This window comes from Morone saxatilis, unplaced genomic scaffold (genome assembly GCF_004916995.1).
Source record: "Morone saxatilis isolate NCDOM2014 unplaced genomic scaffold, NCSU_SB_2.0 Contig14, whole genome shotgun sequence".
In the NCBI taxonomy this organism is placed as follows: domain Eukaryota; kingdom Metazoa; phylum Chordata; class Actinopteri; family Moronidae; genus Morone; species Morone saxatilis.
The window spans coordinates 14,921,428-14,932,770 of NW_023339696.1; the positions used below are offsets into that span (position 1 = coordinate 14,921,428).

General features: G+C 41.0%; 3 protein-coding genes across 4 annotated transcripts in view; all 3 read left to right on the top strand.

Annotated features, from left to right (window-relative positions):
• Positions 1-559: 559 nt before the first annotated feature.
• Positions 560-4,593, top strand: ppan (peter pan homolog). The gene is made up of 12 exons (XM_035655398.1): positions 560-780; positions 1,053-1,223; positions 1,448-1,549; positions 1,636-1,686; positions 1,878-2,048; positions 2,268-2,344; positions 2,772-2,879; positions 2,992-3,115; positions 3,203-3,281; positions 3,483-3,612; positions 3,710-3,867; positions 3,969-4,593. The coding sequence occupies exons 1-12, from the start codon at positions 766-768 to the stop codon at positions 4,343-4,345; spliced, it is 1,563 nt and encodes a 520-aa protein (XP_035511291.1). The 5' UTR covers positions 560-765; the 3' UTR covers positions 4,346-4,593.
• A 1,178-nt stretch (positions 4,594-5,771) lies between these two features.
• p2ry11 (purinergic receptor P2Y11) lies at positions 5,772-7,251 on the top strand. The gene is made up of 2 exons (XM_035655400.1): positions 5,772-5,906; positions 6,100-7,251. Exon 2 carries the CDS (start codon positions 6,154-6,156, stop codon positions 7,084-7,086), a length of 933 nt encoding a protein of 310 aa, XP_035511293.1. The 5' UTR covers positions 5,772-5,906; positions 6,100-6,153; the 3' UTR covers positions 7,087-7,251.
• Positions 7,252-8,138: 887 nt separating this feature from the next.
• The window catches only part of eif3g (eukaryotic translation initiation factor 3, subunit G), a 3,760-nt gene continuing 555 nt past the window's right edge, over positions 8,139-11,343 (top strand). Inside the window, exons 1-8 of one of the 2 annotated variants that reach the window (XM_035655781.1) lie at positions 8,139-8,230; positions 8,322-8,368; positions 9,003-9,091; positions 9,510-9,569; positions 9,672-9,776; positions 9,933-10,128; positions 10,933-11,049; positions 11,158-11,294. In XM_035655781.1, the coding sequence (XP_035511674.1) occupies positions 8,208-8,230; positions 8,322-8,368; positions 9,003-9,091; positions 9,510-9,569; positions 9,672-9,776; positions 9,933-10,128; positions 10,933-11,049; positions 11,158-11,294 (774 nt within the window). In that variant the 5' untranslated portion in view covers positions 8,139-8,207. The remainder of the gene's footprint in view (positions 8,231-8,321; positions 8,369-9,002; positions 9,092-9,509; positions 9,570-9,671; positions 9,777-9,932; positions 10,129-10,932; positions 11,050-11,157; positions 11,295-11,343) is intronic. The other variant, XM_035655782.1, reaches the window with a different exon arrangement.

The following is an 11,343-nucleotide window of genomic DNA, read 5'->3' on the forward strand; positions in this document are numbered from 1 at the left end:
GGTGGGAGCCACAACTGCAAAGGCTAAAAATGTATGTATGTATTTTACTGTGGCGAGAAAACTATTATGATTATTTCAGATGAGTTCCTTTGCCATTGCTTCACTTTGGTCACTTTCTTTCGAAGGCCCTAGGCAGAAGTGGCTTTTAGCTGATGAAGAAAGTCTATGTAAGCTTTAACCGCGACCAGAAAGAAAGAGAAAGGTTAACATGGTGGTTTTATTTAGTGCTGCAGTTCCCAACGGTGGCAATATAAGTGTAGTAGTGTTAATTACAGGAGTATTTGCAACAAACCGATATTAATACAGTTATAACAAATCCTGCTGCTACTACAACTATGACATTTTCATATATATCAATTAAATGTATGTGCTTTCAGTAAAACGATTATTTCACCTCACGTTTAAAAAAAAAACAACGTTGAGGACCGTGAGATTAATAAACAAACAATCCTCAGTCTGACCGGGAGCACTGTTATAATGAAATGTAACTTTTACATACATACATGACACTGCACACGGAACCATTGTTGCTAGGAACTATATTAGGAGACACGTGAGCGACACGGACACGTTAGCGTGTGACTCACAGTGGTGGTGGAGCCATGTGGAAGGTGTTGCGTTCATGTTGCGTTTGAGTTTAACGCGTTAAAGATTGAACTTTAAGGTCGCAATGGACGGGTTTTTTTTACCGACAGCACAAATAAAGTGTAGCAACAATTAAAGTGAATCTGTTGACGGAGTTGAGCCGCTGCATCCCGCTGAATCATGGGCAAATCAAAGGTGAGTGACGGCCTCAACTGAGAGATAGCCTGACGAGAAGTTAACAATATTATATTATTGTTGTTATTTTTTCAGATTAACTCGTAGTTTCACTGCAGGTGGCGGCTGATGGTGTGATAATGTTCATGTGATTTGGTCAAATCCGGCCATTTTAGCTGATTTTAGCTTTTAATGAGCTTTAATCGTAATTCAAAGCAAAAAAAAAATGTTGTTGTCAAATGTTACTTGAATATTGTGTCGTCATAACTTATATGTGGATATTTTGCTTTCAGACCAAGAACCAGAAGAAATCCCGAGCAACAGCCAACCATGTGGCCGAGGAGACGTACGGAGCTGTCCCCCACTCCTTCGTCTTCCATCGGGGTCAGATTGGGAAAAACGTGGGTCAGCTCATCCTGGACGTGCGGAGGGTCATGGAGCCATTCACCGCAGAGTCCCTGAAGGTCCGTCTGTAAAACTACACCGTAGATGTGGTGCTGTTACTGTTACGTGAGGCCATGTGTTAGCTCCTTTTTGTTCCCTAAAGGGCATTACATGGGTATACGTATGGTCAATGTGGGCTTTACTTTAAGTTTGGAGCAAAATCTTAAGATTTGCCTGATAAAGCCATGTTTGCCTTATCGTGCTTTTCCTCACTAACTTTGCTTGAAACTGCCGTTTTGTACAGATTAGGAAAAAGAACGTGCTGAAAGACTTCGTGGCCATTGCGGGACCACTGGGAGTGACGCACTTCATGATCTTCAGTAAGACCCCCAGCAGTCTCAACATGGTAAGATCAGATCACATTATAAGCAAACAGGCCCTGGGGTGCTGGAGGATCCCATTCACCCAACAACACATTTCTTGTGCTTTCAGAGACTTGCTCGACTTCCCAAAGGCCCCATGCTTCATTTCAGAGTGCTCAAGGTAAATATATGAACTTATAAATACAACACTAGCGCAATAGATTAATGGGCTCAGATGATGAGAGTTTAATATTTGACTGTTAGTGATGTTTTCAAAGTAAACGCACTGATGTGCCCAACCTGCCACGGTTATAATTACTCTTACATATTTCTCCCACATTTACACTGGCTCTTGCTCTTTTCCCCCCACAGTACTCTCTGGTCAAAGATGTGGTCTCATCCCTGAAGAAGCACCGGATGCACGAGCAGCAGTTCACACACCATCCACTACTCATCCTCAATAATTTTGGAACTGATGGCATGCATGTCAAACTCATGGCCACCATGTTTCAAAACATGTTTCCTTCCATTAATGTGCACAAGGTATGTTTGTCTGGTAAAACTGTTGCTGTTATCACTTTGGTTGACTCAAGATTTAAAGCCTTGTTGGCATGATGACAGTATAGTCTTCTGAGATTACCTTTGAAGATTTCCAAAAAGTAAACGCTTTCTGATTTCTGAATCTTTGAGTCCTTCAGCGCTGTAAAAGTTAAACACTCATTTCTGGCAAAAAAAATATGTAAAGATATTGTTGTTTTCCAGGTAAACCTAAACAACATCAAGAGGTGTGTGCTGCTGAATTACAACCCGGTGACCCAGGAAATAGAATTTCGTCATTAGTAAGTAAATGTGTTTGCAAGTGTGTATTAGGTGGTTGGTAAAGTACAGAGATGTAGGGCTGGGTGATAAACCAAATCAGATTGACTCAAATGTACAGTTTTGCCAGATGTGTGAATAAAAACTTAGATTTGTATCTTTTAACACAGTCCTGACATTGTTGTTGTTGTTGTTATTCAGTTGTTAGAACTGTCAGTAATGTTAGATTAAGTGTTACATTCAGACCACATCACCCTGCCTTACACAAGTGTAGTTTTCAGTTAACCAGCAGTGGTTTGGCTCAGATGATGACAGATTGTGAATTGACTGTTCAGTGATGTATGTTCAAAGTAAACGCACTGATGAGCCGCCACACAAGAACCAGATTCTTTCTATGTATTGATCTTTAAATATCACACTGACCCACGCAATCGTGTTCCCAACCTGCAGCAGCCTGAAGGTCGTCCCTGTGGGCATGAGCCGTGGAGTGAAGAAGCTGATGCAGGAGAGGTTCCCCAACATGAGCAAGTTTGAGGATATCAGCGAGCTGTTGATGAAGTAAGGTTCTTGCGAAGGTATAATTCTTTTAGTCCAGAGGTCAAAGGGCCGCCTTGTTTGTAGGCAGTCTGTAGCTGTAGCATCTGATGATGAACTGTTTTGTGCTCCTCAGGGGGGCGAACCTTTCAGAAAGTGAAGCGGAACAAGATGGCGAGCACAACATCACGGAACTGCCGCAGGTCTACTCCGGCCGAGGCAACATGGCGTCCCAACAGAGTGCTGTCCGTCTGACTGAGGTGAGCGCTCTGAGGAGGTCTTAACTTCTGAAAACAATGTGACGATGCTTGGACGGCACCTGAATTGTTGCCCTGTGTTGTCTTCAGATTGGTCCTCGCATGACTCTGCAGCTGATGAAAATACAAGAAGGAATGGGAGAGGGGAATATCCTTTATCACTCCATCAGTGAGTGCACGTTTGTCCTTATTTCTTTTCTTTCTACTTGATATATTCTGGTGTACATGATGAAGAAAAACAGTATGAATTCTGTGATCTCTCTATAAAAGTAAACGCTTACTGATGCATCTAAATATGACTCTGCTTTTAATGTAGGCCTGATACAGATTGTCTTTTTAATGAGAAATTGTTATATACTCCGTTTGCCAGTCTCCAAGACGGAGGAGGAGATCCAGGAGATCCTGAACAGGAAGGAGGCCCAGCTGAAAGACAAAGAGGGTCGCCGGAAAAAGCAGGAGCAGAATGTTGCTCAGAAGAAAGAGCAACGAGAAGAGAACAAGTAATGTGGCCTTACAGATAATTTTAACCCTCTGCAATATTTTTTATTTTTTATTTTTTTGGATGAAGTGTAACACGTTATCCTCCTGTCGTTGCAGAAAAAAGAGCCTGGAGGGCATTAAGAGGAAACGTGCCGAGGCTGAAGAGGACAGCGAGGTGGAGGATCCTGGGATGCAGGACGACCAAAGACCTGTTGTTGAATCTGATGATGAGGTGGAGTACTACAGACAGGCTGTAGGAGAGGAGCCAGATGAAGGTGAATGTAACTAGCGTGCTATAAACCATTATCTCTTGGTTCTTGTTTTTGGATGTAGGTATTGACCAAGACCTGTGTTTTTTTTGTTTTTTTTCCTGCAGACATGTTCCCTACTACCAAGAAGAGGAAGCTGGCCCCTGGTAAACAACCATGGAAAGACAGAAATGCCAAATCACCAAGGAGAAACGGTCCAGGAGGACCGCAGCACAGAGACAAAACGGGAAAAGGCTGGAAAAACTCCAGGGACGGGGACAAACCATTCGGAAAGAAAATGAAGCCGGGAGGAAAGACATTCGGTGGCAAAAAATACGGTGACGGTGATAAGAAATTTGGTGGGAAAAAGAAATTTGAGGGGAAAACAACATTCGGTGGAAAGAATAATAAGGACAAATCGTTCAGATCTAAAGGTCAGAAACCCAAGCCGGGCTTTAAGAAGAAAGGCGCAGGAGGCTTTAAACAGAGGAAGGGAAAAGGCTGAAAGTCTGCCTCTTCTTTCTGGACTTTGGACATTGAATGTGTTATTGTGCTGGAGCAGCAGATGGCAGCAAGCATCCATTTGCCATCAATGCCTCAGTCTGTGCAGTGAGTTATGGTTGCCTGTGAGACGGTTGATTGCTGAAACTCAGCAGGACAAACAAAACAAATGTGCTTTATTTTCACACTGTATGATTAATATTGAATATATGTACTTGTTCAATAAATGGTTTAAAAATGTCTAGTGAATTATTTTATTGTCAGTTCTGCCTCTTTCTTGGGATTGGATAAATTGAGATGTACCTTTATTGATCTCCCTTAGGAGAAATTCAAAAAGATAATTGCAGGGTCTTTCATCCTCTCATGAATAACTTTATATTCTGTAACAGGGTGATTTAACTGGAAACAGGACTCTAGGAAGTGTATTGCAGTTTGAGATGTTTTGCTGGTTCTTTAATCATTTTTATGCCAACATGTTATTTGACAAACCCAGATTTTTGTATTAATTTATCCCTCAAATGGATTTTAACTAGAATGTCATTTTAAAATAAAGTGTATTCAAAGCTGATGAAGGCGTAACATGAAGGAACTTATTTCCCTGGAATGTGCCGGCAGGTACGATTGTCACTTTACTGAAACCTCTGAGAGCTTCTCAGCCCCAAAAACAACCGCACCCATTCATTTTTACTTTCTGAGGCTGCCGAGCTCTTCTCCACCGATTTCTTGTAAGTAGCGACAATCAATATCTTAAAACAGTCAATTATCAGATTAGATTGCAGAAAGGAAATTCGGGCAAATGAGATAAATACAAACACCGGGTTTCTATCTTATATAATCTTATATAATGATCTATAATGATTAAAATGCTCTGTTTAGGCTGTAGCCGGTTTAGACTAGCTATGCTGATACTATGAAGCATTTTTCTGTTGATTTTACTTAAATATGATGCACAGTAGAGGCCATCTGGAAAATGGCAGCCAAAATTAAAAGCTATAACAAAGGCCCAAAATTAAATTCAAATAATTTAAAATTAACGAAAAAGGAATTTAATTAATTTATCTTTATCACTTTTAGGTTCCAGGCAAAATATATTTGAAACGATTGTTGAGTGTACATCTGTGTTGGCGTATTGATAAAAACAAAAGTATGAGCTATTTCTGAAACAGTTAGTTTTTAAATAAGATAAAGCATGAGAGTCAGAGCACTGCTGGCCTGCGTGCTGTGAGCTGACCGACAGTACTCGGTGATCAGCTGCGGTGGCTCACCACTGTGCTGATCTGATCAGTGGAGACGAACAAGCTTAAATAATGATTTAATCTGCTGATTTAACTCTTTGGGCTATTTATTGCTAATTGATTTCGCAAAAGCATTGCTGTCATCAGGCAATGTGCTTCTTCCAATTGCGAAATGCGTGCAGAGAGTATGGGGAAGTGGCTTGGAGCTTGGTGTAAGATAATTGTGTTGGTAGGGGTTTCACGCTTTCTTTAGGCTACAGATATCACACAGGAAATAGAAAGTCAGGTTACAGACGACCTCACACCAGCAGTCTGCAAGTCTGCCTTCTGGTAAGTGGAGGTTTATTAGAATTTCTTATTAAATGAAGTAACGTTTTCTAACATTTTACATTGTATTCTGTGTTTGTTTTGTTTGATTACTGCTCCCTCTGAGTTTCCTAGGAGAAATCAAAATATGAACTGTACTTAAACTTGTTTTTTGAATTTTGAATTTAATAAATTAGCGTGCTTCACTTCTTCACAGATATTGGAGAATTACAAATCGTGGGAAAGCAGCTCGATAACAAACCACGCAGAAATGAAGATGGAGCACGATTTCATTCACTGTGAGAGTTTTCAAATGTCCCTGCTGCCCTCAGTGTATGGGACTGAGTTCATCATAGCCTTGGTCGGAAACCTGTTTGCCCTGTGGCTGCTGCTGGTCAAAGAGAGAAGGAACTGGCACACTGGTGTCGTCCTCTCGTGTAACCTGGCAATCAGTGACCTGCTGTATGTCCTGACCCTGCCTTTGCTGATCGTCTACTACTCACAGAGGAAACACTGGATGTTTGGTGACGCTGTGTGTAAAATTGAGAGGTTCCTTTTCACCTGCAACCTATATGTGAGCATCTTCTTCATCATGGCGATAAGTGTGAACAGATGCGTGGCCCTCGCCTGTCCCTTCTTTACCCGATCCTATGTAGAGCCTGTCCACGCCAAGGTCATCAGTGTCAGCATCTGGATCATCGTAGCAGTCATTTCCTGCCCTGTGTTGAAATATGCATCTGTTTGCAATAATGTGCACAACAATACTGAGTGTGTGTCCGTCTGTAAGGGCCAAGGGCATGAAAACCCTCACTTTACCTACAACATTTTTCTTGCTGTGTTTGGGTGTCTGGTTCCCTTCTTGGTTACTTTCACTTCTTACTGCGTTGTGATTCGAGTGGTGTGGAAAAATGTCAGTGTAACCACACTGGAGAAACGCAAGGTAGCTCTATTGGTCACATCAGTGCTGGTTTTGTATGCTATTTCCTTTGTGCCTTACCATGTCTTTCAGATCTATCACTTGTATCTGAAGATCAACAACAAGTATGTCTGTTGGGCCTACCAAATGTACCAAGTGTCCAAGGGACTGGCAACTCTGAACATGTGTATCCATCCAATCCTTTATGTGGCTGTGTTTGACAGTATAAGAGTGGCTTGTTGCGGGGAGAGCCCAGAGGACAACAACAGAAGAGAGATGAGGAAGTAGAGCTGCTCTTTGGCTGCTTTTTATGAGTAAATCATTATTTTTATGCTGTAAAACTTCTACACAGAATTTACACAAGAGCTATTGCACTTATTTCCTATTTTTGTTATTTTTGAAAGATATTGTTCTACTGACTTTGAAATGTAACCATATGTAATAAAGATTTCTTTGTTGCTGTAATGTGACTCATTTTAACTTCCTTTTTGCACCATATCAGGAAGAAAGGTTAGAATGAAAATTTTTTATTTTATATCCACTGATCGCATTTTAATTATGATGCAAAATCCAGACCTGCATAATCACATAAGTCAGGATTTTGTCTATAACAGCACAAACATACTTATACGTATTTAACAAGGCACAATGAAATAAAATCAAAGCAGTACCAGTAGAATCAGTTTAATAAAAGGATTAAAGCAGATTTCTTCTGAGGAAGTGTAAAACACTGTTGATGACACAGTTGACTTGTGACTTCCTTAGTGTGTACATGAGTAGTTCTCGGACAACAAAAAACAAATTAGAGAAAGGTAACAAAAAACTATTTTGTGCAGCAGAAATAGTTTTTCTATATCTTTCTGAAAAGTAAAGAGTGGTTTGAAACCTGTAAACCTTTTCTCAGTTTTTTATTTTTTTTATCTTTACCAAATTACCATACCATGCCGACTCGGTCACTTTATCCAGAATCAAATCAGAATTTTGTTTAATTGCCCAAGAGTTTTTTGAGCCTACCGAGGAATGTGGACCTGGTGCAATTGGTGCATAAAATAAAGTTCCTTCTCAAAATATAAATACGATAAAGATAAGGAAAGTTAGAAGAAAAACTTGCAGAAGAATTAAGACACCCAAAACAAGAAAAAACAAAGCGCACCAACACACCATCTTATCATCTTATCATCTTATCACTCCACCATCCAACTTATTCACCCTGAATCAAAGCGAGAATGGCATATATTATACATTAATTTCACTCTACCGTCAGTAAAACTCAGTTTCACAAAAACACATGACTCTTATTGTGAAGCTAAAAGTTGAAGAAACGTGGTGCTTTTATTGCGAAGTTACAGTCCCGGAAGTGTGAGTAGAGTTCCGCTCTTTGCAGTCCCGAAGCTAAGCTAGCTGAGAGGATGCCGTCGATTGAATACGACGAGTGAGTGTTATAATACACATTTAATAGTTCCTGCTTGTATGTGGAAGTCTTTTATCAATCTAATACTGCATATTAATCTCCCCCCCTCCAGCTCCAAGCCCAGTTGGGCAGACCAGGTCGAGGAAGAAGGAGATGAAGGTAAATAGCTACCAGCTAGAAATGTCTCCGAGCAGGAGGCCGGCGAGGCGGCTGCCACTTCCACGTGGTTGCTGGGCGTAATAGTCGAGTAAAAAAAAAAATAAATACACACACCTGTGATGCTTTGGGTGTATACTCTGTTAAAGATCGGCATTAACTGACGATTTATGGATGAAATATGTTTCCGACATATAGCCGTGGGCTGTGACGTAGGCAGTGTCATTCACACGGGACGACGAGGCAGCTAGCAACCGTTAGCGACCGTTAGCAACCATAGCAACCTGTTAGTTTACTGGCTTTAGTTAGACTTTAATGTAATATGTGGTCATAACTGCAATGAGCCACTGTGTCGGACATTTAAACAGCGTTACTGTGAACTGGACATGAGACAGTTTGGGGCTGCTGCATTGACCGTGTTGACAGTGTAGAGTCGTGATGTGTTCATGGACAGATTACTGTTATTAGTATCATTAAAAGATCCATTAAGTGTTATCCCAGTCGCATTTCCTGTAGCTGTCTGTTATATCGGACTAACACAATCAAAAGCGTCCAATATAAGGGCTGCAGAAACAGTTTATTATTATTTATCACCGGTTTGTCATAAGTTTAACTTGTCTGCTTATTGTTTTGTCAGGCACACTACCATCCCCCAAGGAAACCATCAAAGGAAATATAAAAACCATCACAGAATACAAAATAGATGAAGATGGAAAGAAGTTCAAGGTAATTTGAGCTTTATTGAGTTATATGTGGCATCTGTTGATATTGTTCACAGTGCGGGTTTGTATATGGCTGCATTTCATGGCATTAATCTTCCAAACATCAGGACTATGGCAGTAAATGTCATTAAACATCATGCTGGTATATTTGTCTTTGGTAATTTACGTTATCAAACTACAAACCTTTTGCCATTTGGTTCGTAAAACTACAAAGAAATAAACAGATCAATGAATTACTACATTTATCATTAGATCTCTGCCACTCTTGACCTTAACTACTAAAAAAACTGTATGCTGAATGGCATCTTGACATAGTAATCAGGACTACATTAGTTTGTAAGTGAATTGATTTTGACTCCATTGACCACATTAAGTAAGACATTTCACTTTTGTAAGCATTTGCTTCCTTTTTTGTCTTCTAGATTGTGCGGACCTTCAAGATCGAGACAAGGAAAGCCTCAAAAGCTGTTGCCAGAAGAAAGGTCTGCTTTTGAAATAGATTTTCGTAGCTGCATTCACTTTGAAATGATGCGTGGCTTCGGGTAAAGTCAGGTGTCACATATTGTATCCATCTCTCATTTCAGAACTGGAAGAAATTTGGGAACTCTGAGTTTGATGCACCAGGTCCTAATGTCGCCACCACCACAGTCAGTGACGATGTCTTCATGACTTTCATTTCCAGCAAAGAGGTAAACATCCACTGTGAGCTTCACGTTATTGTGCTGCTGCTCACTGATGCGTAGTACATGTACACGTAATACATAGAAACATGCTTTAACTTTGGTATTGGTTTGTAGTTTACTCCATTCAGCCTGTGACTGAGTACCTCATCTTACCTCTTGCAGGACTTGAACGCCCAAGACCAGGATGAGGATCCCATGAACAAACTGAAGGGACAGAAGATCGTGTCTTGTCGTATTTGCAAAGGCGACCATTGGACCACCCGCTGTCCGTACAAGGACACCCTGGGACCCATGCAGAAGGAGCTGGCTGAACAGCTCGGGCTTTCCACTGCAGACAAGGAGAAGCCTGCTGGCTCTGGTACCATTAGCACTCTATTTACATCATCAGATTTTGATTTGTTTCTCATGATCCACTGCAGGGATGTCACAATACCAGAAATGTAGTAGTTAGTGCAAATACCAGTGAAATCCCACAGTTCTCGATAACAATTTGATACCGCGGTAAAATGTCCCAATCAAGTGAAGCCCATTTAATATCTGCTGATACCAAGTCCTGATTCAATACCACTATTTTTCTTAATAATACAGGTGAATAGCTCTGCATTGCATTAAGAAAAAAATCCTTCCTTAATGTTTTTATACATAATATATTAATATAGCCCATTATTTATATATTATATTATAAATAACTGATAAAGTATCCAAATACCCAAACAAACTCTAATCATTTTTTAATGTCTGGATGGAGTTTCTCTGTCCCTTTTTAAAAGTGTCCTGCAGAGTTTGTTGCTTCAGTGCAGCCATGGCCAACCTGCGTTACCATATTCTGCTGAATGTTCATTTTCTTCGCCGTACATCTTTTGCACGGATTACATTAATAAATCGCTCGTATTTGCTTTTTGTTCACGGGGCTTTTGTGGGGCAGCTCCTCTGTCTCGCCTCTGACCCGTCCGTGGCTTAGCTCCTAACACACACACACACACACACACCACACACACACAACAACACACACACACACCACACACACACAGCAACACAGAAACACAGACGGAGCATGTTGGTATCAACTTGTGTGACATCTCTAATCCACTGTTAGACTTATTGGTGTGTCTGTTCTTAAAGTTACGATTGTTGTTGTCTGCTTTTTCTTCTCTTTCACCAGCGGAACCAGAGCCTGCACAGCCTGCACAGAGCAAGACTGGGAAGTATGTGCCACCGAGCCTGAGGGATGGAGGGACGAGGAGGGGGGAGTCCATGCAGCCCAACCGCAGAGGTGGGTGTAAGTTACAAAACCTTTTTTACTTTACACCCATTCTCTACTTCAATCATTGTTCAGCTCCAGCTTCAGAGCATTGCTCCGTATTAACAGCATGTTTGCACCTTACAGCTGATGACAACGCTACTATTCGTGTGACCAATCTGTCTGAGGACACCCGTGAGACGGACTTGCAGGAGCTCTTCAGACCATTTGGCTCCATCTCGAGGATCTATCTGGCCAAGGACAAGAACACTGGGCAGTCAAAGGTCAGTGCTCCTCTTAAGAATACAAAGACCTGCAACTTTTAATGTTTCA

Coding starts and splice junctions, on each gene's coding strand:
- ppan (XM_035655398.1), top strand. Junction 1,224..1,447: donor TCACCGCAGAGTCCCTGAAG/GTCCGTCTGTAA, acceptor CGTTTTGTACAG/ATTAGGAAAAAGAACGTGCT. Junction 1,687..1,877: donor TTCATTTCAGAGTGCTCAAG/GTAAATATATGA, acceptor TTCCCCCCACAG/TACTCTCTGGTCAAAGATGT.
- p2ry11 (XM_035655400.1), top strand. CDS start 6,154: ATGAAGATGGAGCACGATTTCATTCACTGTGAGAGTTTTCAAATGTCC.